Source organism: Platichthys flesus, chromosome 2 (genome assembly GCF_949316205.1).
Source record: "Platichthys flesus chromosome 2, fPlaFle2.1, whole genome shotgun sequence".
NCBI classification, from domain to species: Eukaryota; Metazoa; Chordata; class Actinopteri; order Pleuronectiformes; family Pleuronectidae; genus Platichthys; species Platichthys flesus.
This window is the reverse complement of record NC_084946.1, coordinates 25192366-25218893: the sequence shown is the minus strand read 5'-3', so window position 1 is coordinate 25218893 and position 26528 is coordinate 25192366. Positions and strand designations below refer to the sequence as shown.

General features: G+C 45.4%; 1 protein-coding gene across 5 annotated transcripts in view; it reads left to right on the top strand.

Annotated features, from left to right (window-relative positions):
- Positions 1–26528, top strand: part of arhgef10la (Rho guanine nucleotide exchange factor (GEF) 10-like a) — a 102346-nt gene that overhangs the window by 46479 nt on the left and 29339 nt on the right. For all 5 annotated transcript variants that reach the window (XM_062407729.1, XM_062407720.1, XM_062407712.1 and 2 more), the window contains 2 exons: positions 6445–6545; positions 18327–18448. In XM_062407729.1, coding sequence (XP_062263713.1) covers positions 6445–6545; positions 18327–18448 — 223 coding nt within the window. The remainder of the gene's footprint in view (positions 1–6444; positions 6546–18326; positions 18449–26528) is intronic.

Sequence of the window (26528 nt, the reverse complement as noted above, 5' to 3'; positions counted from 1 at the left end):
GAACTATACTAGAGCCAACCACCAGGGGGGCGATCAAGATACTTGTGGGAAGCAGTCATGTCATCCATCTTTATCTGTATCAGTGAGTCTGTGTTTGTGCAACGGTTCAGTCTTGTGTTGTTTCCAGGGCTCGTTGTTTTGCCACTTGAGGAGATCCTTGTTTGTTCCCTCTATAAATCAAACTCAGTCCTGAATCCACTTTAGCTCTGTCACCTGTGACGTTTGTCAAATCTGTCCAGGACGGGACGACCGAACTCTCAGAGGAGACGCCGAGGTGTCTCCTTCAACTCGTCTCACTTTTCTGCAGAGCAGTCGTTCCCTGCGACTGTTGGCTTGTGCCGAGGGTTGGAGGTCGAGCCGGAGGATGAGATGCCTGACAGGCTGCCACTCTGAATCCGCCTCGTCCTTGTACATTAGTGTGACGCGTGTGCGCCTCGGCACTGACCTGCTCGCGTCTCTCAGCCGGGGGGGCCTGGCTCCTCGCTTCGCCTCCTTGTCCCCTTCTGCCCTTTCTCCTCCTACCTCCTTCCCTCACTCGTTACAATCCCTCCTTTACAACTCGTCTCTCCTCGTCTCCCCTCTGCCAGCCGGTCTAGCTCTCCATTCCGGCAGTGCACCACACCTGCACTGCGGCTGTCAGTCAGAGGACGGGGGGGGGGGGGGGTTTGGGGGGGCTTCCTCTGTCTCCAGCAAATTGTCTCTGCTTATATTTAAGCAGTGAATGGTTTGAATTACACCTCTTTGAGAAATCCACACTTTTTCAGCACGTCAAGGAAGTTTGAGATCTTACTTTATTCTGTTCCTGTCAGCGATCCCTCTCTCTCTCCCTCTCCCTCTCTCTCTCTCCCCCTCCCTCCCTCTCTCTATCTCTCTCTCCCTCTCTGTCTCTCCCTCCCTCTCTTTCTATCTCTATCTCTCTCTCTATCTCTCTCTCCCTCTCTGTCTCTCCCTCCCTCTCTGTCTATCTCTCTCTCTCTCTTTCTCTCTCTCCCCCCTCTCTCTCTCTCCCTCTCTCTCTCTCTCTCTCTCTCTCTCTCTCTCTCTCTCTCTCCCTGCCTCTCTCCCTCCCTCCCTCCCTGCCTCTCTCTCTGTGTGTCTGTCTCAGCCATTTTCTTCCTTCCTCCATGAAAAGAAAATGAATTTGCAGTGGCAGAACTCCAGGCTGTTCAGTGCTCTCCGTCTCAGTTACCTTCTAATGATGTCTGATGATGTCTGATTGTTACGTACATACATTACATGTGTCTGCAGAACCCCCACCCCCCCCTCCTCTTCCCTTCCACTTCCCTTGTCTCTCTTTTACCCCCCCCTCCCCCTGAATCCCCGCGGAACAGGTGACTGAGAAATGGCCGTTATTTCAGAAAGCTACTTAGGGCTTTAAGAAGACAGCTCGTCCTTGACTGGACAGCTTGCTGGTAGTTCCAATGGAGGCTGATCAATCCGGACAGCGGAATGCTGCTGTCGATGCAGAGACACCGGCTGAGTCACCGCTAACGCCGGGGCCACGCCGACCGTCTCACTTTAGCCTGTTAATCTTTAAGAGGTTATTTTTTTTACTTCAGTCGACAGCGGAGAGTCAGATATTTAAACACCGCTGGTCGAACGAGGCGACTCACAGCCGCTCCGTGTGGAGATGAGGGTTTAACAAGCAGGAAATGAGTTTGTATGTTTCTTTATAGCCTCTTTCTAGGCAACTTACCCATAACTCCTCACCCCATCTGTTCTTGCTCCATGTATCTGTGGCGACAGGGTGCGATCTCCAGTGAGAAGTGTGTAACAGACTCCTGCAACAGGTTGGATACTCGACCTGCACAAACAGTTGTGTAACGGGGAAAAAAGGACAAAAACTTCCAGTAGTTAATTTGTTCTCAGTAGCTTTTACTTCTTGAAAAAGTATTAACTTTTGAAAACCACAAGCTGGGAAATGTCGCCGAGTTAAATACAGTGTTTATCTCCAGGAAACATTTCAAATACTGAGAATTCTGAACAGAGTCTTGTGAAATTTGTTGCAGCAGCCGCTGTTTTTGTTCAGGCAGCCGAGGATCACGGGTAATTTCCACCTTTCACTTGTGTTTCTGAGTGGGACGACGCAGTCAGAGCTCCGCACGAGGCGTTGATAGGCTTTTTATATTCTCTACATGAACACCACGTAATCACTCCAATACAGCGGCCATTAGAATTACAGGTATACTGGTGTTTCATTAAAAGTTACACAGTGATGCTTTAACAGAGTCTTAAAGGTTAAAAGTGACGGCTCTCAGTCAGTCGACCAAACTGGGGGAAAAAACCCACTTCAAACCACTTTGCTGAGACCTTGAATTCTGACAACCTTTAATTATTGACACTGGTATTGATGGAAGTTGAGTTTTTATCTTTTGGAACTTACATATATCACCCACATGAGACAAGCAAGGGCCTCATGTATCACATTGTCATGTGTTGGCCATCCCTTGTGATATTCAGGTTGTGTTAACTTTTCTTTTAAGAATAACTGTAAGAGATGGTTGTCACTGGATGGATCTTTATTATAAATGCAGAGACCAATTCATTGGATTTGACCTGAGTACTGTCACATATGAACAAATAAATAAACCAATAGCTTGTTTGTACACAAATGCATCACAAATATTGTCTCACAGATTTTGTACGTCACAGCAGCAGCGTTGGCCAAGTCTCATTTCATGTTGGCACGTCGTGAGACCTGAGTTAAATCTGTCTCAGACAGCTGAGTGTTTGAGGAGGGGTGAGGGGCTGCTTGGAAGGATCAGGCTATAAAAACACTGTGTGTGTGTGTGGGTGTGGGTGTGGGTATGTGTGTGTGTGACATTTATTTGTTTACATCTTGGCTTTGTGGCCCAGCACCGGTTACTGAGGGGATGAAGTAGACACAACACCCGGTGGCCTGTGATAGAATATGTGAGACAATCCAAGATGGTTGTGTGGTTCTCTAATGAACAGTCTGTGCCAATGAAGTCACTCGTATCTTGAAATTGATTTTAATAATTGACTGAACTGTCAGAAACCTGATCGAAGAATATCTGAATAATTATCAGTTAACGACAAATCACCATGACGTAAAAAACATTCAATTAAAAATGTCAATAATTCTGATAGAAATGAAGGGAAGTCTCTGGTCATCTTATTTTATATTGTTTATTAGTATTCTCTACGGGCATTGTATTTTCCATTACATCACATCCTGAATGAATACATGCCCAGAATGAATTAGATATGGTTCTGATGCTTTGTGCACAAATAAAAACATCAACAAAGGTAAAAGCATTATGAGTTGTTTTCAATAGTTTTAATTGTTCAGTTCATGATTAGAAACAAATTAACACTTGTATTTTTGTGTCTCTGCACATTTCCTACATGAGCTGGAACAAAGAAACAATCATTAATACACAACATGTTTACTACGGAGGGGGAAATGCAAATCCCAGCACCGAGATGTGTGATCCAACATGTTGTAAGGCCCTTGAGCAAACTGTGTTCCCTTCATGATTTACATTGAAGAGGACGGATACCACCCCCACCCCCCCCCCCAGGAATTGGGATGGAAACACAGGCATAGATTAATCAGTGTGAATGAAACATCTGTCTTTTGAGAACTCTAACATTTTATTAGTTTGATTATGATGAATGCATGAATTCATATCAGAATATTAGACATCATGAAATGAAGGATTAATAAATAAATATTAAACAGTCACCTCCCTCCGAGCTTGAAAAGGTTCCTTTGAAAACGTTGTAGCTTCAGCCTTTTGCAGATGATATCAGGAGCAGTGGGATTGAACTGGTGGCTTTTTGAACTGGATCCCAGTTTCTAGGTGGGGAAGGTTCATAGAACGTTTTCAACCTAATCTCACACTTCTCTCTCCGTGTTTGGTGTTGATCAATAACTTTCTCAGGTCTCGTCAGCACTGCTAATCACAACATTAGCCGATACCTTTTGACCATTTCAGGGGGACTCAACCCTCCCTCATGCCTGCTAGTTCACCCAGTAGAGGCTTGAGTCCTCCTGCAGATGCTGCTGGTTCTGCTTCCTGGTAACCGCCTCAACCACTGACCCACAAATCTTCTTTTTCCCCAAGTGAGAGAGCCCTGCTTTGTCCCTAAATGGACAAAACATACATAAATACTGTCTTTTTGTTACCAATGGTGAAGCTTCACACACACACACACACACACACACACACACACACACACACACACACACACACACACACACACAGTTCTGTCCTCCCACTCTGTCTGAGCTTGAACCAGCATCAGAAAGCTCTCACTTATCAGAGCCTGTACTGTTTGTGCCTGATCCCAGCAGAACTCGCACATTAGTGGCATTCTAAGCATGGGAGCCCATCAAGAAGCAATTTGCTGTGACCCCGCTGTGTAATCATCACAACCCACCGACCTACGGGCTGGAGTCACAAAGCCTCGGCTTAGAACACTGAACCTCAGTAAGGCTACAAGCAGACAGGACCCTGGTCTGACGGAGGAAGTCTTGCTGTTTGAAGAGGAAGCTTTCTCCTCCCAGTTGGTTCCCAGTCTGTCTGACGGTTGTGTACTCTTTTGTTTTTATGCAGCACATCCAGAGTTTATGACAGAAATACAATTTTCCTTTTGTATGTGGCTGGACTGCAACAGCAAGACCTAGAAACATGTGTGAGACTGAGTGAGTGATGGAGTTTCATCAGTTGTCAGTTAGTTGGTTGATTGTTGGTTGATGAGTGTCAGTAGCCACTGATTCGGCTAAAACACTTTCTATTACATCATCAGTGAGCGTTTAGCGTGGAGCATAAATAAAGATGGATGACGTGAAGCCAAAGCGTCTTAATCGCCACCTGGTGGCTGGCTGCAGTATAGGTCGTAAATCCTGCCTCAAATTTGTCTTTGGTTTTAATTGGTTATTTGCTATATAACGTCCTGATTGACAGCTGAGACTGACTCACGATTGGTCAAGCAAGTGTCTCAGCAGGACCTCGCTTCCGTAGCCCCCCCCCCCCCCACGCAGACACGTGCTCCAAATGTGCAAGATGGCAGCGCTTGTATCACGATATTTCGGCTTCATTGCTGGCTAATGGGAAGGGGTGGAGATCCGTTATATATCTGTGTGTACAGTTCGTGGGTAGAGTTGTTGCTAGTTTGCCAAATTTCAGAACTTTTCTTGCCTACTCCCCCCCCCCCCCCCCCCCTGTTGATATAGAAGTCAATGAGCTTCCAAACTTCCTTCACTCTTCATTTAAAGTAAATAAAACCGTGGTTGCTGTTTTTAATACTTGTTGCTTTAAGCAACATGTGAATGAATATAAAAACATAAATGTGAGGAGGAGAGAAGGAAACAAATGAGATAACGAGGAGGAATAATTGAAGTACGGCTCAATGACGTACTGAATATGATAATAAACATATTACATGATCTAATGACATGTTCTGACCTTTCCAGCAGGTTTTTCCATAATGATCCCAACAACAGCCTCAATTTTGCACAATGACCATAACCACTGCAGCAGTACACTCGTTATGAACCATTTAGATTCTCTGGACTCCATGTGCAGACACAGGAGCAGAGAGGGGAGAAGTTTTAAAATAGAAACTTGCAGGAAAGAAAGAACTGCAGCCTCGACGTATAGTTCTGAGTTTCTGTTCCAGTGAGCAGGGCGGACCGAGGTTCAACCGAGTCCAGCTGATCTCCTAATGACAGAGCACAGCAGGCAGGCAGGCATCAAACTACTGCGGTTTCCAATCCAGACGTCTGATAAAGACTTCGGCTGGAAGTGTCAGAGCAGGGCGGCGGGTGGTGGAGCCGGGTGCAGGTGCACGGACTTTAAGAATTGCAGGAAAAGAGAAAAGAGACCAGTGAAGTAGAATCTATCACGAAGGCAAAAGGCAGAGAGCAGCCGCAGTGCTGGGACCACAGACTGTGACTGGGCGACCTGGGGGAACTGGTGGGTTGAACCGGGGTCACACGGTGAATCAGGCTTGTTGATTGGAATGGAAGCTGAGTCACAGGTGTGTGTGTGTGTGAGTCGTCCTGAAGCGGCGTCCAGCCAGGAGGACACACACATGCTGTTGACTCATTCCGACTGATATCCGAACAGTGGTGTCCTTGTAAATGATTCTGTTGATTCACTCATGAATACCAGATCTGTAAAATGCCACAATTCTCCATTCAAATAGAAAGCACCTGTAATGAATGAACACATCATTATCTGACCCTGAAATACACAACAACCATAAGATTCTGGAAGAAAAACACATTATTATTATTATAATAAACTTATTATTATCTTTTACTCGCGTCCTTCCTCCTCAAATCAGTAGAAGACTCCAGTGTTCTCTTCATCTCCTCTGATTTGTGTTGAAACATGTATTTTCTGTCCACGTGTTGTGTGTTTGCACCTGATCCTGATTGTGTTTGTGTTTCCATCGGTGTTTTTCCTGCAGGTCAGGGCGTCCTGTTAGTTTCATGATGGTCTTCAACACTCCCAACCCCCTGAGCAAGATCTCCTGGGTCAACCGACTGCACCTGACCAAGATCGCACTACGTAAGTACACACACACACATAAAACAGACACACACACACACATATACACCCAGAGAGGATTACTATGTGTTTTTCTATTTAAACAGCCTGATGTAATTCAGTGAAATACAATAACAACGTTTAAGTCAGAGGCTCAGACATGTCATCGGTGTTTGCTTCACCATTCATCTGTTCCACCTGTATATAATCTCAATGGAACAGAAACTCTCAACTGGGTCACGTGGAGTTGATGGACTGAGGAAAGAGGATAAAAACCGTGTTGAATTAATAACCTCGAGTCTCTGATGTATAAAAACAAACTTAACATTCAGGAAATCTGGTGTTGCGTCACAGACGAGGTCGTCAGTTCAATGCCTTCACTCGCCTGTGCGTCTGGCCTCAGCAGCCTCAGCCAGTTCATGGAGGAAGTAGAAGTGGCCAGACGCTGCCCAGCAGGGAGCAGCACAGCTCTCTTTTCTATCCGCCTATAACCCCCCCCCCTTGCCCTGCTCGACCCGGGCCTCGGTCTGACCACGCTGCAGCACAGGAGGTCGTCCTCTCCTGGGCTCATCACTGCACGCTGTCATCCCGTGGCGAAAAGCAGAGACGGCACAACCGAGGTCATTCATCTGCTTATTTGGCCATGATGGCACGCACACCCAGCCCCCCCCTCACCACCCCGGCCCCCTTTCCCCCCCATCCCTTTGCCTCTCCCTGTGTCGCCTTGAGCCCTCTTCCTTGTCACACACATTTTATTCTGGGTTTGTTGTGCATGCACTATGTGTCTCTCAACGCTGCGCTTGTGTGTGTGTGTGTGCAGCTCCTAGTTGTGTTGTTGTGGCTCCTTGCATCCCGGAGGCCATCGACGAGAGCATCAGTGCAGAAACATTCGATATCTCAGAGGAAGTTATTGTAGTGGATTAAAGGACACAATTAAATGTTTGTGTATGTCTGTAAACACTCGAGCTCGGCCCGGAGAACCTCAAGGAGGTTTTAAGCGTTTCAGGCAGTAAAGAACATTTTCCTTATACATTTGCCCGAATGCAGATATATTGTCCCCACTGTCCTCTCAGCCTTTTTCGTTTTACAACATATCTCCGTCCAGTCGAGGAACAAAAAAGAACGACTACAAATGCTCAGCTGGGCCAGTTGGTGGCGATAAAGTCTACATCAACAATCCCGTTAAGTTCTTGAGAGGAACGCTGTGGTTGGTATGATAGAATGATATCGGGCGAGGCAGAAACCAGTGAGTGTCGTTAACTTGTAAGTAGACCGAGCCAAACGTAAGGAAACCGTTATATTGTTGTTCCGGATGTATTTTAAAGCCACCGTGGTAATTGCATCTCATCCCAAACGCTCCGATTTACACAGATACAAAGACTCCAGATTTTGAAGATCTGCACCTTTAGAAGGCGTTTATACAAATCTCAGTTTTCAGTAAAATGTCTGTCCCGTGTTCCTCTTCGGGCGAAATGTTTGTATTTTGCCCCCCCCCCCCCCCCCTGTATCTTAAGGATCTCTATCCCTGCATGCTACTGTAAGAGAAGAGGAAAAACAATGTTTTTACCCCCCCGTTCTGCTGGCTCTGTGTTTACCAGCTAGGTCACAGAGGTGCGTGAAGCATTCAGTGCATCTGTCGAGTCGTCAATAGAGAACGCTGTATACGGTGTCTTTGTGTGCGTGTGTGTGTGTCTGTGTGTGTGTGTGTGGCATCAGAAACACCAGCCTTTCCTTGTCGCTCGCCCCTTTATCAACCACACAGCAGCGCGCTGACGAGCCGCTGGCAGCGTTAGAACACGCTCCTCCTCGGTGGCTGCCATGTGGACACGTTCAGAGTCAAGTCAGGGAACTGGAGTCCTAGCTGGAGTCCTACAGAGATCAAAGAGACCACCAGCCTCTAGTAGGAGAAGTGGAAGTATGACCAGAGTCTTTTATGTTGCTCAAATTGATTGAAGGGTTCAATATTTCCTCTCTTTCTTACCACATTACACATGTGGAAAACATTTAACACCTCAAGAACCTGGTTCAAATTCTGCTAGAGTTTAGATAAGAGGTCTTCCGCGACCCCTAGGGGGTCCGCGGAGGTACTGCAGGGGGGGGGGTCGCGAAATGATTGGTTGATTAGACAATTGTTTATATTTTTAATAATTTTTGATTTATTTTCTAACAAATTGAAATGTCTTTAAATACACATTAACATGCATCCAACATATTGAGAGGCTGATTTGACCCCCTGCCTGACAACCTCCATCCGTCAAAGGTTAGATTAGTTGTGTGAAACCCACCAGGGTCCGACATTTCACCAATGTGGGAGTATGTGTGTCATCCACAGATTTTAAAATTAAATTAAAATTAAAAATATCCTGTAATTCCATCATCAACATTATGATGAGCACCAAAGCGTGAGGAGAGCAAACTTTGAGGTGCGAAGAAAGGTGATGAAATAACAGCGAGCACAAGAAACACAACGAGAACTGTCAGAAGAAATAGAGAAGAGTTTGAGTGGAAGTGAAGCGAAAAGAGAGGAAGAGGGGAGAGATCACAGAGAAACACCCACTGTAGCCAGGACATAAATAATTTCTATACATTCACAGGAATCCAGAGGCTTTGCTCCTGTTGACACTTTGCTGTGTGTCTCCAGCAAATCAAGAAATGCTGCTGAGAGAATAAGAACCATCTTTACCCTTTTAATCTTTGTTAGAATGATGGACAGCGTGTATTTAATCGTGGAGATGTTTCCGTTCAGTCTGGATTATGTATATATCATATCAATTTTGTTTTAAAATCACAGATTTAAACATGTATTGCATGATAGAGTGAAGTTCTTTCTTTGCCAGTCCTGCATTTACACAATATTAAAACATGAAAAACACATAAATAAGTTTAAAGAAATCGAGATTTAAATGAATCAAAGTACAGAGAATATAAGTATCGATCAAAACACACACATGTATTCATCTAACACTCCAAACAGTATGTAGTACTGTTGGAGTGTGTAGACGTGGAGCAGGTGCATAAAGGTAATTCACACACTCACAACAGGTTACCAGTGTAAGAAATGGCAATAAAGAGTAAATACAGCTTTAAAATGAATACCTGCCTCTTTAACGTCCTCACAGTTACTTCCCAGCTGCCAGTACCAGGGCAGGTGTAGAGCTCCACTTCCCACCAGTACACAGTCAAATCATTAGTACACAAAGATTCAACACAACCCATAGTTTTCACATACAATTATTCCCCCCCCCCCCCCCTGTAAACAAGTAACCGTTGTGAGCGCAGTTTGCTGAAAAAACAAACACAAATTAAAAAAAAAGGGAAACTGGTTTGTCACATGAGGCAGAACCAGTTTCTTCTGTGAGGAGGAGACGGGAAAGATTAAAAAAGCAAACAAACAAAGTCCCACAGCGGAGCAGCTAATGGTCTACTGGTGTTCTGCTGGAATAAAAACACCAATATTAAAATAAATACCAATTAAATGATTAAAACTACACGACTGATATTGTATATACAATCCTCTGCTGTCTACAGGGAAACTGGGAAACGCAGCTTCTGTTTTCACACCCCCATGTTCTCTCTACTGGTTCACAGGGGAGCAGACGTCCCAGCATGCATTGGGACAAGTGACCTCATACAGTGGTTAATGCAAGTAATAGATTATGAAGTCAAATTTGACAACTGCTCTCGCTAAAATATTGATTATCAATTACGCATAAACTTCATTTCATCATGTTGGATGAAATATTTCACACTGAAATGTTTGATTCATATTTTTAATCACAATTTTAAATGACCTCAGATCATTATGGCCATTTTTTTGTCAAATACATCAAAAAATATGCTATTTTGTGTATTTGATGGTTTTGACCGATTGTGTTTATGTTTTTAAAACAGCTTTAATAGAGTCAGGGTATTCAAAGAGAAGAGACAGAGAAGAGAACTGGGTGCAGGCGCCTACACATCCCATTTAAAATACAGGTTTTCAAATTAAATTATTGCATAATGGGACTTGTGGTAAATGTAATAAACTTTGCTCTGTTCCACAATATTTAACTTCAATATTGGCTCCAATTTAAATGATTTTCCTCAAAATACAGCAAAAAAAAACCGCTCATATTCAGTCTTCAACCATCATCACGTGTTATTCTGCGGTCGCGGCTGCACGGTGACACCACGCCACCGTACTCCGTGATCCATTTAAAACCAAGTGGGAGAGATGAGGGCGTCCTGATGGATCTGGTTGAATCCCCGGGGAAAACAGATCAGCACCAACCTGGTCAGGATGACAATTACATGTTAATTGTTTTACACCCACACTTTGCCTTCCCATTTAACCAAATGTAATTACAATAAGGGAGTTGTTGATTTAATTTCACGCATGGTGTGCCGTGGCTGAGGTTTCCTCGTCGGTGCAGGCGGGGGCGGGCCTGCCCTGTGTGTGTGTGTGTGTGGGGGGGGGACCCACAGCCGAGTCAGCATTTCCAACGCACCCGTCCGTGGCCTTGTTGTGTTTGAAATGGGTGCCGCGCTCCCGAAATGTCCCTAAATGGTGGACAGCACAAATAGCTAATGTACTCATGCATGATTTACTGAGTGATTAGACATTACTGAGCTCATTTTCCCCGACTCATCTTCACACCAGTGTTTATCCTGCATGTGCCCTCGGTCAGTGTTTCCTCCCTCTGGTGTGTTGTTTGTATGTTTTCATGTTCGTCCATGTGTATGTTTGTCGGTCTGTTTCTCTTCCTATGTGTGTGCGTCACATTCTTGTGAACATGACTGCTTAAGAATGCTTTGAAGGAATTTCCTCAAATTTGGTTCGAACGTCAAACTGGACTCAAAGATACACTGATTGGATTTCGCTGGTCAAAGGTCAAGGTCACTGTGACCTTATGCACACATGTTGGATCTTTAGGAAAGCAACAGCTCCGGAACACCTTGAGGATTGTTTGGAGGGGCAAAGGTCACGGTCACAGGGAACTCATGTTTTTTGCTAACGCGGTGTAGTTTGAACCCACAAAGGGAATTTCATTACACGGCACAAACATCAACTTGGACTCAAGGATCACATGATTCGATTTTGGAGGTCAAAGGTCAGTGTGAACTTACTGAAGCCTGGTGAAAGTCACAGTGGATTCACAAAACAAATTTATAGCCTCTTGAACGTGATATCTAAAGTCTGCCTCTGAACTGTTATCACTCGGACTCAAAGATGAACTGATTACAGGTCAGTGGTCAAACGTCAAAGGGACCTCACCTTCAGATCAGTATGAGGAACCATTCCCTCCTCAAGTCATCACCCAAATGAAAAAGAAGAACCTGAATACGAGCTCCTCCTTCAGCAAAATACTGAAGCTGCTCTGGTTTAAATGATTCCATACGATAGCCAAGCCCAGTGAGGCATGTTTCCAGTAACTGTGTGAGTGGACGCGCTGGTTACCAGGCCTCGACACAGAGAGGGAGAACCAGCCCTCAGCGGTGCTCTGCCAGGAGTCCTGGGGTCCATTAATAACCTGGTGTGCCGGTGCATCTTTTATGTCTCTCCGAGTGGCCCCTACCGCTTGTGAAGGCTCTTTCGTGAAATAGCCAGAAGCGATGGCTAATTAATGGGGCTTTCTGGCGGTGGAATTAATTGCTTCCTACCATGCAGTCCCAGCGCTTTCACACGGGGTTACGGCTCTGGACTTTGATGGCCCCCCCTCACAAGAAGAGCGAGGGGCCGTCCAATCGTGAGAGATGGAGACCGAGGAGGGAATGAGCGGCGGAGAGGCGGAGAGAGAGAGAGGCGGATGTCGAGGGGTGTGTGGGGGGGTGCGTGTCTATACGAGTGTGTGTTTTGTGTGGGAGTGATGGTGGTGGTTGGGGGGGGGGGGTGAAAGGATGATTGAGACAAGCAATCAGTCCCACTGCAGGGAACAGAGGGCAGGCGGGGGGGCTGCTGCCTGCGGTTACACTGCTAAGTGTGCCGCTCTCTCGCTCACTCACCCCCACCCACCAACCCACCCCATCCTCCTCCCCCCCCCCCCGACCCTCGCACACGGATCAATAGATGAGTGGAGTGCGGCTTCGGGGAAGTTCTGGCACGCACTCTGACACGTCTTCTTAATCCACTGTGTGATAACCTGTGCCATGCTGATGTGCGCCACACAAAAGACATCACACAGGCGGGGGGGAAGGGCGGGATGGGGGGGGGGGGGGGGGTCTGCATTTTTATTAAGCCACAGATTCCGATTGTTTGGTTGCTATGCTGACTGATTTCTCTGCTTCTGTTTGCTACACCTCACATTCAGGTGTGATCTCTAGAGTTGTGTGTCGTTAGGTGTTTAATACACCTAACACCCCCCCCCCCACACACACACACACACACATTCACTCCCAATGTGCTGGAAGGATTTTCCCCCTAGTTCCTTAAATGAATCTGTCAGACAGTGGAGATTATCTCCCCGTCTCTCCGTGCTCGAACATGGGAGATGTTTATGATGAGTAAACATTATCTCAGATTTAATTAACAGATCCCGAGCTCGCATTGATCCGTGGGAAATATAAATTGCACTGGTGTATTTAATTAGTCTATATCTTTGCCCCTGCGTGTCACCGGGGGTTGATAGAGCGCCCTGCTCTGCAAATTAATCTTCATCAGTAAAAACAAAAAAAAAAAGAGAGACTTGAAACAAAAGCATGATTGGAATGAGGAGAGCGAGGGAGCGTAGGCCGCCCACTTGTTATCCCACCCCCCACCCCCCACACACACACACACACACAGACGAAGCTGTTCAGACGCAGTCATCGTACAGTAGCTGCGATTTGAGTTCACAGATTAACATTAACCTTTTAACCCGGTGGAATCTCATCTTTCATATTGATTGCCTGTAATTAACACTGTGGATGAATAAACCGCGGCTCGGGCGGAACTCACCACGTCGGGGGGTTATTATTTACAACATTAAAAAACAGTCCTAACTGTCGGGATCTGACCTGCTTCTGGACTTTGTGGACTTTCTGCTTGGCCTTGTTTTTTTTAAATGTGTTTTGGATTTCTACATTTGCATTTCAGTTCTTTGGACTTTGGCCTCGATATTTGGCCTCGTTGTGTTTTCATCGTGTTTGGTCTTTGATTTGGATTTTTTTCAATTTAAGTCTCGGTTCTGGTTTGTCTGAGTCTGCTAAATGTTCAATCGCACAACATTTGACACCATTTTGCCAAAGTTACCAATTTGAACGACGTTGACCTTTCTGCTTGAATCCGTGGGCGCCGGGCTTCGAAATCATAATTCATCTCATTTTGTGGGTGTGGCCTATCAGCGTGTATTTTTACCCGGTCGTATTTAACACTTACAATTAGTACACTCAACATCTATGAGGGGCCATTTAGGGGTTCAGTATCTTGCCAAGGACACTTTGGCATGCAGATGGGGAAGAGTGGGGATTGAACCGGCAATCTCTTGTTGGAGAATGACCACTCTACCCCCTAGACCACACCGCCCAACATCATGTCAGGAGATTCATTCTTTGGGAACATTGACGCTGAAATGACCACATTTAGATTAGTGTGACATTTGATTAGTGTGACTCTCACTCCCTGTTTCACCGCTGAATAAAAGTTGCACTCGATGATGATTCAGTTTCTATTTGAGCCGGTTCACTGATCAAGTGGTTCACAAACCTTTCCTCTAATCAGAAGCCACAGCTCGTTCACATCGGCCTCTTCACAGACATCACTCGCTCCACGAAAACGTCATCGAGGCAAAAACTGATCCTGGAACTGTTGATGCGTAACTTCAGTCTCTAGACGGTTTGGCACATTGTCAACAGCACTAATACCACATGGGCCGACTCCACTTTTAGCTTTAGCACTTTATGCTATTTCAGCCTCTCCACTTTCATGCCCTCTTCCACCAGAACGGTGTGTTCAGGTGCTGCAGCTCACTCAGACTGGGATTATCATATCTGGTAGTTTTCCTCTCGCCAACTAGAAACGGTGCTTGTGCGTTCGTTATTCTCTTCAACACAATTAAGTGGACTTAAAAAAAAAAAGTTAACTTTTAAAAACCGAGTTATGGTTTTTATTTTTCCAGCTGAGTTGCTTTACAGCCCTTTTTTTTTCCAGGCTTCTGCAGAAGCACCTCGGGGGAAACGCACACCTCCGGCTTGGAGCAAGGCACTAATCTACTCGTCGGTCGTTCTCGTGCAATGCATCCATGCAGCAGCTGCGTACTCACAGTGTAGATCCACTTTTATTAGGCATCGCTAAAAAACTGTGGAAGTCGGAAGTGGATCCTGACTCGCTGGACTCGTCTCCTGTTGACCCCCGGGGGGACTGGTACAGCATGTATTTAGAGAGCTCTGCATATACTACCAGTTACATGCAGCTAAGTGTGATTCAATGTTTACCTCAGTGTGCAGGATTCCCAGGTGATGTCGTGTTGAAGCCAAGCTGGCGTGTGTGTGCCTTTGTTTGTGTGTGTGTGTGTGTGTGTGTGAGTGTGTGTGTGAGAGCATTTGTCCGTAAACAGTGAAATGACAGCAGCATTCCCAGTAACGTTCATCGAGTGGTTTTCCTATCGACGTGTGCAGGTGTGTGACACTCAGCTGCCTCTCTCTGCGGAGGATCAGGTCCCACGGTCAATAGGGATGTGTTTTTGTTTACTCGGCTACAGCGAGGCCAGCTGATGCACATGACTCAGGACATGACAGGGGTTGAGTGAAGCTGTGGACGGCTGGAGGTGGCTGGTTAGGGGGGGAGGGGGGTGTTAACAGGCAAACGTAACAGGTAAATGTGAGGTGTTCCTGGAGCTTAAGAAAAATTGTTGAATGGCACCAGGTAGAGCACATCCCTCTATTAAAGATGAATATTAACTGTTGAATAATCTAGATTATCTCATCTGCACATTGGTGGCAGTGACTGGTTTCTATTCCCACTCGTTTAGTTTTTGTCTCATCCTGCGGACAAACAAATAACACAACAAACAAATAGACGGGGGTGATAACAAATACCCTTTTAATTACCTCATGATGTAACTGACCATGTCCTTCCATTGGTTCCGTTGCTAAATAAATCAAATGTGACACAACTGCTCCGGTTTTGCGATTATTTCTAATCCATATTCCAACTTTTTATTTCCATAATAGACCAATGATATGTAAGAATAACCAGTTCCCTGCATCTGTAATATAGCGATTTAATGAAAACGTGGTTTTGATTCTTAGTATGTCGGACTGGCTGCTGGCTCTGGTGACCTCCCTGCACTCTGCTGCCTTCCATGTGACACTAATTGGTAGATATCGGAAGCCACAGCAAGTCGCATGTCCTCGGCCCCTGCTTGTAATCACCATTATGCAGCTGACGTGAACCCCTGGCCTGTGTAAGTGCTATTAGTGGTAAATGCAACACGATGTGAATCTTGTCTGAATCACAGCTCGCCGGGCACGAGACCAGGGAGAAACTCGAAGTATAGAAATGTTGTCGGTGAGATCTTTGTTTTTTTACCACAGTCAGTTTAACGCAAATCAAAATGAAAGAGTAATGGATTCAGCTTCTATTTCAGGAAGAGATGAGCCCGTGCACCTGAGTCAACGTCATAAATATCACGTTTTTTAGTTATTTTCGGGAAAGTTACGACGAGCAGTAAATTCACGACTGAAAAATAACCTGGAAAGTGATGGATCCTTCTGACATAGAAGATGAATGTGGCTTAGTTACACGTCCTGAATGTTATGGCTCCGGTGTTTAGAGGTGCAAAGGATGCAAACACATTCATAAATGAGATGTGTGTGTGTATGTGTGTGTGTGTGTGTGTGTGTGTGTGTGTGTGTCCCAATTTAATGCCGGTTTCAATTTAGGTCCATGCTCATCATCTGTTCATTGTTATTCATCAACACGACTCGGTGGCAGAGACTGAAGGTGAAGAAGGCCAGTGTGTTTCCTCTCCTTCCATCTCCCCACGCGTTCGATTCCTTTATTAAACCCGCACACAGCATTCCCGAGCGGAACATTATTTTAGCTAATGTATTAATTAACTGATGAAAGTTGACGATTGCTCGGGTGTAAAAGGAAACCGCTGGCCCCCCCGTTCCCCACCTGCAGCGATCTGGCTGCGATTCAAGTTTTTTAGTCAGTGACCTCACACCTCCCTCATATCCTGGCACGGAATCACTGAGGGGTGGTCAGCCCACTGGGCCAAAACTCCACCGCCCCACCACGCTCCCCCGACTCCTCAAAAGTAATTATTAATGAACACGCCGCACCTCTAAATGGCTGAAATATATAAATAACCGTTTTTTAAAAAAACATATAATTATCTGCCCCATTCTCCGCAGTGACCTTTCTCTGAACAGGACTGTGTTAGTCACGATGTTGAGCCAGAGATGGAGTTAGTGTACTTAAGTGCATTTTTCATATTTCCATACTTTGTTTTCAGGTACTTTTCAATTTTACTCCACGACATGTATCAGCAAAGATCTGTGCATTCTACAGCAAATACTTTTAATACTTCAAAGCAGGTATCTTCTTACTCAAACTAAGGTAGAGATGGTAATGTGGTACTTTAACTAGAGGATGTGTATTTATTTGTACTTGAACTTAGATTCACTGCATAAATTGTGCAATATCCTGCCATTTTATGAAATTCATATAAATCAGATTAAGTATCTCTTGAAAAATATCTTGTTGCTCGTCCTGAAAAACATGTTTTCCTCAAATGTTTTATTCTCCTCTATTCTTTTGGTGAATACAAAATCAAAAAAAAAATGTTTTTATTTCCTGCGTCTCGACTGGTGTAGGCACGCAGACACTTGGATTTGTTTACAAATGTTTGGAGGATACAAAGGAGGTGGTGCTCACAAGGTTAAAAAACAGATGTGAGAGAAAATCAACAGCAAGCCATCACAAAAAGGAAAAAGTCATTGAAAGTTATGAAAAGAAGCAGCACACTCGTTCCTGTCCTTGATCACTGATGACCGTGGCTTGTATTATATTCAAATGCACTCAAGCTTTGATTGTGATGAGAATTTCCGACGACTTGGGAGAGCGATGACACATTTTATAATTTCACTAATTCAATAAGGAGCTGCTTAACTACTCAAGATGCATTTATCTGTGCGGCCAAAACCGGATGAATGGAATCGTTCAAACAACCTTTGGACTCAAACCACATTGTTCCCTTTGAAAAACAGACTCTGAAATAAACCAATGCAAATACATCTAATGTGGCTGTGATGCCTGGGAGACACAGCGCAGGTCATAGGCAGCTCGTGCCAATGGAAACGTATGCAGGCACATTTTTTGCAAGCTGTTGAATTTCACGCACAATTTACTCTCTGTAAATTGAAATTGATGATCGCAAAATTACACAGTGGGGTTCGGTTTGGGGAGACTTTCCCGGTGCCTTGTCGGGGGTGAACCTGTTGTAGAGCTCGGAGCCGCGAGCCCCGAGATGTTTTGCAACAAACAGCCGGACCCATTATTATAACTCAAATCCAGCCGTTGTGTGTTTTTCCTGCCGGGACCGAGTCTCACTGTTGATTAGCTGCAGGTTTCATCACTGCCGAGGACCTGTGTTGGCAGAGCCTGGCCTTGCCTCCTACATCAGGGGAATAGGCCTCCAGCTGATTATATTATTCACATGCTAATAACGCTGTTCATATCACATAATAGAGGTAGAGAAATGTCCTTCCTCTTTTTCCCTTGGTTTCATTCAGTCGCTGCCTGTCAATAAAACAAACCGCTGAAGGATAACGACATTAACATAGATCCACCTTCGAGAGAGGAAATGAAAAAGTCTCTCTCTCTCTCTCTCTCTCTCTCAGGTGAGGAGAATTCACCGGGCTGGTTGTACGGAGAAGACGAGGGGAAGACGAAGGCCCCGCTCTGGTGTCCCCTGCTCTCCTGTCACATGCCCGTCTTTGCCACGAAGTCACCGGAGAGAAAGGTAAAACCCCCTGGGACACTGTGACAGAGATCTTTTCTTACAGAGCACAGGTTTTAAATGTGTTCTATGTACGTGTAAGAGAGGGCAAGGATAAAGGTGAATAGGATCTATAGGTAGAAATTTAATATAAAATCTTTTTTTAACCTATGTTATTCATCTTATTTGTACAAATGATCTTTTTTGACCCCATAATGAGCTCTTTATATTTAAACACGTCATATTTACATCAGGACCAGTCCTCTCTACGGAGGCAGCCATTTTCTTTTCTACAGCAGCCCAGACTGGACAAACTTAACACCGTTTTGAGTTTTTATGACTGAAAAGATGCAACAGCTGCAACATGCAAATTCACCACTAGATGTCACTAAGTTCCCCACACTGAACCTTTAAGATAAATGTGTAAATCTTTATCTATGACTGATGCTGTCTACCTCCGGCCATGAACCTGTCAATCAGCCCTCGTATCAATCAAACAGGAATGTAACACAGTGGGACCAATTAGTAAATCAAGGTATCGCACATAAGAAGAAAGTCCCATCAATTCTTTACAAGCTCATTAATCTTTAACACTACATCTGGTCTCAGCTCGGCTCAAAACATCACAGGATAAATCTTAGTTTATATGTGAAATGCAAAACCTAATAGTATCATTTGAATGCATAAAAAAGAGTAAATATGTAAGTATAAAAATAAACAATGTTAAATCATGACATAAAACATGACTCACCGTGGTGAAGTACAAAGGAATCTAGCTTTTTCATTTTTTATCAAATCATGAATTATTATTGGAGAAATCAAACCGGGTGTGTAAGACATTATACTTCATCTTTCTTATGAGGATATATGATTATGATAATAATAGTTTTCACCAGGACATAAGTTGTAATTGATTAAGAGGAAGCATGCTTTTTCAATGTTTATGGGTCTAAGTGGGCGAGAGCCAGTGGTGGCCATGTGAACTCAACATCTCCGGAATACCTACTGGGAATATTTTCAAATTCTCTACGAACGTTCACTTGAAATGAACGTTCTGATTAGATTTTGGCGGTAAAAGGCCAAAGGTCAAGGTCACGGTGACCTTGTGTTCTTGTGAATATGATATCTCAGTAACACACACAGAGAATTTCATTACAGCTGGGACAACAATACACAAGGACACAAAGCTGACCTGATTCTACTTTGAAGGTCATAGGTCAAAACCGTTTTTTTGCCTGTTGAACGTGTTGTTATCAGAGTGGCGGAATTCTCCTACACATCTAAACCTTCAAGTAATAACTCCATTAAACATTATGAATACCATGTCTCTTTTAAACAGAACATTTTAATTACTACATCGTCTGTGTTCAATGTTTCTAAACTGGCAGTGTTTATGCTCAGGAAGCCAAGTGCCTCCCTGAGAGTCGGAGCAGTTTGACTTTCACTGCTGCTAACTTCTCCTTCGCCCACAGCAAAGTCGGAATCTTTATTTTCACAGAGATTTGTGTCGACAGAGATCATTTTGCCAATTACTGCCGTCGTTTTTTCAATTAAATGCAATCAAAGTGCCGATGCTTTGCCCCAGCGGCTAAAAATACATTGTCTCTGTGATGATCTCACTCAAAAGTAACCCCAGACTATTAGAATTACAAGGTGACACCAGAGCATGCCCTCAAGATGCCGGAGGAAGGATCTGGATCAATACGAGCTGTTAAGTTCTGGAAGCCTCCGATAGATCAGGTGGTCAGCGAAGGTGAGAGAACGACTAAAAGGGTTTATTCAGAGGAAATGGTTTGAGATCAATTTGCGAGGGGTTGAGAGATAATATTTCCAACCACATTTTATAACACCATAATGTGGTTACGGGTCTCTCTGAGCCAGGCTGGTGGAGTGAGGGGGGGCGGGGGGGGAGCCAAATTATGAGGGTGTTATAAAGTGATCATGCAATTATCTTAATGGCTGTGGGACACCCAAGCATAAATCAATGCTCCCGACATTAGATTAAGACCTATACGCCATCCCGGAGTCTGCCAGCCGTGTGGACGAGACGGGGGGGGGGGGGGGGGGGTGCAGCAGTGGGAAGTGCAGGAAAGCGAAGCTCTGACACGGCAGGTGGGGATTTCCCAGAAGATCTCGCCGAAAGTTCTGGAGCGCACTGCAAAAGTGTGTTACACCTGGCTGGAAGCGGAGCCAAGTCAATTAATATATTTAGAGGCGGTGGGAGCCTGTGGTGTCTCCGAGGAGCCGCTCGTATTCTCCACCTCTCGCACACAAACAAATGAGGCACCTGAGCACAGGGGCATGGGGGGGGGGGGGGGGGGGCACGACGGCCGTGTCAGTCACAGATGTGGTTCGCCATGAAATAGTTTCACGTGGCTTTGAGCATGTGTGTATGTGGCTGTTAATGTTCAGGCTTAATATGAGAGAGGGAAATATTCATGTTAGTGTTGCTGTGTGTTTTCAAAGTCTGTTTCAGACATGAGCTCCAGAAAATGTCAGAAAAACTGGGCCCTGGATATTTTCTGGAGTTTGCCTGTCACATATGAAGAATGCAGCAGGAGATTGTGAGGGTCACACATGTTCAAGAGGAGCTGTGGTGAGGGGGGGGGCGTCTTAGTAGAGCAGCAGGAGGCAGGACATGATGTATGAATTCAGACACTAGCATCAGACCTCATCGTGAAATGCTCTCCATTCTCCTATTTCAAAGTTGACGTGTTAAAATTAAAACAACACCTCTTTTTCTGATATATGCATATTCTTAAATCAGATTTTTTTCTGATTTCCATCTGTCGACATCAATACGCCCGCCCCCCCAGCTCGTTCGCTGTGCATCTTCCGGACATTGCTGTTTTCCTCACACGGGCTCAACTTGGATATTTTAACAGGGAGCCGGAAGGAAAAGTTCAGGAGCATCCAGCCCTTCTGGAAAACTCCAGGAAAAGGTCCAGACTTCAGCACTGCAGCTTATGTATGTGCTTGGTCTGCACGTTTCCCTGTATTTGTTTGTGATTACTTTAATGCATCACATGAAATGTTGCGTGATAGGAACCGGGGCCTAGGAATCAGAAAGCCGAGGAGGTAAGCAGGAGTATTTCTCTCCCTGTTTTTTTTGACTAAAGAGAAGGTAGCATTAAACGGAGTGACTTTAAGTCCTTCATGCAGAGCAGACTGTGATTAGGGGCTTAGCTCGGCAGCAGCCCTTCTCCCTCTCTGTGTCTCCATCTTCGCCTCAGCCGCCGCCTCTGGGACACACACGCCTCTCTGTGCCAAAGCTCCGCAGCATCTCCGTCTCCAGCTCCCGCAGCTTCTCTTGGCAGTCTGAGTTACAGTGAGTAGAAAGGATGAAGAAAACCCCCCCAGATTAAAAGAGATGTGGCCGAAGGGGCCGACGCCATCTCCCGCAGGAAATAAAGTTCTAAAGCAGCGTAGCATGAGCAACATGCGCAGGTCACCTGAGGGAGCTCAACCCCAACCACAGCTGGTCCCGGTCCACTCAGGAGCCGGGCCGGGGCTGCTGGGCGAACTCGTTAGGCACCGGAGATAAACCTTATCACAAGTCTGCTGAGAGAGAACAGCAGGGCAGACTGACTCCGCTCAATTTATCTCTTTCATTTTCTCCCTCTCTCTCTCTCTCTCACACACACACACACACACACACACACACACACAATCCTGGGCTATCGTGGTCAATAGACAATCCACGTCTCGATGGCCCGTTGTTTAAAGAGTCAGCGCACACCCCGTCTGTTGAAAGATGAAACGGGGCAGGTCTGGCAGTCGGCCCCGTAGGGACCGTGTGAGGTGCTGGAGTTAACGGATTAATAGGAGATGCTTTAGCAGATGAACCACATTTCCATATACTGGAGAATCAGCTGTTAAATGGCACGGCTAATGACTGAATACGAAGATGGACGATGTGTCTCTACTTCCTCCAAATGTGCCGATTTCACAGAAGCTGGTGCAGCCATCTTGAGTCTGCACAGTGGTGATTGTGGAGTGAAGCTACCGATCCAATAACACATTGATAACCAAATGTACCAGAACTTCCTCAAATGTCAGAAATCTTTATTATGAATAAGAAAGGAATTTGACCCATGTTCTGTTTGCTAACATGGAGGAGGCAATGGTTATGACCTATACTGCAGCCAGCCACCAGGGGGCGGTCAAGGTATTTTGGCGTCACGTTCAGGGAGCTGTCGTGTCATCCATCTTTAAACCTTTAAGCAATAAATGGAAGTAATGGAAAGCTTGTGTCATCCAGCTTGTAAGACACTTCCCCAAGGTCATTTTTAAATTTGGTTACATCAAAAAACCCATTTGCCTGGATTGTTACTTTTTGATGTTTTAAACATATATTTAATAAATATAAATAAATGATAATTGTGCCCAGAAACCTTAAATAAAGGTATTCAATAAGCATGGATTGCAGTTGTTGATGGTTTTTCCACTGAGTGATATCTGGAACTCAGTTCTCCCTCCATCTCCCTGTGTGACTCTGAGCCTCACAGAGTTTATCAGCCATTTATTTTCAAGTCTTCTCCCGCAGGCGTTGTTCGCTTGAAGCCTGCAGACCAGTAATGGATGTATTTATGAAACGCAATAATGTGACAGCTCAGCGCGCTGTATAACAACCGCCATCGGATGGCGTCACACAGCGCATTGAGAACTGAACGACTTGAACTACGTGCTTTTCTCAATGTAGGACACATTTATTTTCCGTTGCACTGTGTTGCTCCACAACTGCTCATTCAGCAAAGCTCAGAAGGCGATCGATGCCGGGGTCCTGCCCCGACCCAGCCGCTGTGAACGAGGTGCTCGTGCATACTGTATGTGCAGGGACTGGAATCCCTCGGCTGCATAACGACTCAGAAAACACCTCATATCTCCTTCTTCTCCTTCCTCTGCAACTCTAAAAGGTTCTTACACATCCACGACTACAAAGACGTTAGAAATAGTAAAGGGACATGTTTCCAGACTCCATTTATGAGGCATTAGGGCTAGGACAGGTTTGAGGATGGCTGCTTTGCCAGAGCTCTTATAATACCTTGGGGGATTTCATCATGTATGCTTTGAAGTGCAGAATGACAAACTGGGGATGGGGCTCGGGCTGCATCGGGGGGGTTAGCTTCCCTTCTCTTTCTCTGAGAGGATTAGCTTCTGTGTCTCCGCTCGGGGGAAAAAAACAGCAACGCTTGCACATGTCTTACTCCTAATACACACCACTAGTTTACACAGATCACTCAGATCATCATAATTCCTTATTTGCTTCATGTTGAAGGTGTTAATGTGTTTTTTTTTTTCCTCTTTTGAAAAGTCTTGTTATTCAGTCTGGAAATCCATCAAACCCGTTGTAGGTCATCTCTGTCTGTCATCCAGTACAATTACACTGTACTGGGGTCACTGGGGTCCGTGCTTGTTTACTGGACTGGCTGGTGCTTTTTGGGACATGTTGTGCGTGTCCCTTTCACTCGCGTGGTCATCCATCTTCCCCCGCTGATGGAGTGATAAGAGAGCAGGACCGTGTGTATTCAGTTTGCCACATTGAGTGTGAGGAAAAGGAGCTTGTGGAGCAGCCTCCCTGGCAGCGGCGAGCACGCGGCGTTCACGGCTACACGTTGTCTGGTGAATGACTGATTTACAAACATCATGACTCCGAGCTCCCACAGCCAAGACGAGGGAGCGGGTTCAGTGTGAAGGCTGCCGGGACGCCATGTTATGAAATATGGATTAAAAAAGGGAGAAGGACAGAAAAGGGTGGCCTTCCCCCTGATGCAACGCCTCTCTGATGATTTATTTCCTCTCCCTCCTTTAGACTGTTTATGTTTTGCGCTTTTTTAAAAAGGCAAGTCATCAAATTAACACCTTTCAGACTATACCCTCGCCGTTTTCTTTTTTTTGAATTCTTCTTCTTGAAGGTTGTTTGCCACCTTTCAGACGAGCAGCCACCAGCCACCTCTCTGATTTGTGGAGACAAGATGCCACAGCATGGATTAAAAGGTCGCCCTGGCCACATGTCCACCCGAGGTGCGAGGCGGCTCTTCTCTCTCGCTCGGCAGCAATATCCTTCTGGCAGACGGAAAAACACAAACAGCTGGAATGCACGATGGCTTGAGAGGAGAGCACATCATTCTCCTCCCTGACCTGATCGTCATCAAGACCAGTTCCCCCCCAGGGATGCTTATTAGAAATGTAATCTACAGCACGCAGGCTTTTCTGCGACTATCAGGGCCAAATGAATCACGATGATGACCAACTGTACGGGGGTGCTCCGTCGCTCTATTTGGCGGCGTTCGCTTCATTATCATTTTTCCACAAATGATGCCTGGATTTGTCATCAGTGGCAAACCACCAGCATCTTAATTTGGGAGTCGTGGCAAAAAAAAAAGTGATTTCTAACTCCCTTCAATTTGGAGGCCGCAAAGTAATGAATGTCCATGAACGCAGCACGAGCTCCAGCCTGGTGGTTGATTTGCTTTGTTTTTTTTACAGCACATTTTAATGCATTGGAAGCTCAACAAATATCCAGTTTTTCCAGAATGTGAAGCAGAAGCGAATGTGGCATCCACAGTAAATCCAAAAAAATCAACAGCTGCTGTCGGTAAAATGTAATGCATGGAAACCAGCACATTTCCATGTTCTGTCGAATTGTTCTGCTGGTTTCTTTTAAAGCGTCCATCTGCAGAGATGTGGTTATTGTGGAATTCAGTATACCATGCCCCCCCCGATCAATTTGTATTTATTGAACTGTGTTTGTTTGTAGAGCTTCACTCAGAGGAAAGTAACTCGCCTCGAATTCAGTTGTAGATTTCGGAGGCACTTGAGAGCTTGGTAAACACGCAGCCCAGTTCCCTCCAGAATACAGACCCACTGCTGCTCGTCATCTGAGTTCCAAGCTCGTGGCGTGCAGGATGCTGCGATGCAGGAGGAGGTGTCAATCGAATCTCTCTGTTTTTTGAAAGCCTGGACCACAGCAGACCTGGAGCTGGAGCTGAAGCTTCTGGCTGTCGCGCCTCAGATCAGAAAAGCCCAAATCCAGACGCACCGGCCGTGTCACTGTCACTGATACAGCGGGCAGTGACAGCACACGAGCTCTGAATGCTCAACGCTGCGGATCAGAGAGGGACCTCGCTCGGAGGTCAGGGCACGAGTCAAACTTTGGCATTCGCGCAGAACAACTCTGAGGGACCTGTGACACTTTCCAACATTTGGGCTAATGTTCCAGGAGTGTGTTCTGAGGTCAGACCCTCTCTGTAGATCTGGATCTGTACTCTGCCGGGCGACAGAGCTGCCAGCAGGCGGGGTTTATTGAAGTTAAGAAATGGTTTGAAGGTATTTTTCCAGCCGGAAGCGCCGCCTCCCTTTTGTGATAGAGTTAAGTTCGATGTCGGCAGCAACACAAAGATGCAAGACCCACAGAGGCAGAAGAGTAACTGTGGTGGCCGGGCACTGCTGGTGTGAATATTGACCACATCCTAACAGGAGGTGGAATCTTCGACTTGTTTTTCATCATTTTTACAAACTGCCGGATAAGAAAATGTAGGGTTCAGAGATTATTAGTCATATTCCATTTTTTTACGGATTTCTGTTCTAATCTTTTATGAAACAGAAGTCGTGTTGTTCCAATTGCCCTAAAGAGTTCCTAACAACGTGAGAGTGTGGAGGTTCATTATGAATGGCTGTCATGCTTGCCAATAGTACAGCCTTTTATCCCTGCCCCGCATTGGCCAAGACAGGAACACTGGATTTGCTGCCAGCTTAGGCAGCAATGTTGTTTCTGTGTGTGTGTGTGTGTGTGTGTGTGTGTGTGTGTGTGTGTGTGTGTGTGTGTGTGTGTGTGTGTGTGTGTGTGTGTGTGTGTGTGTGTGTGTGTGTGTGTGTGTGTGTGTGTGTGTGTGTGTGTGTGTGTGTGTGTGTGTGTGTGTGTGTGTGGTGAAGTGAAAATATAGGAGCATTAATAAAATAACTCCAATATTCAGGGGGGAAATGCTAATCGAGTGAAGTTGTCATTACATCCTGTCTGCCTCGGCTTTTAATTCATTTAATAAACAGCTGTGTTGTTGAAAAAGGGTTTGGGAGTTTTAATTTGTGTCTTAATGACGAGATC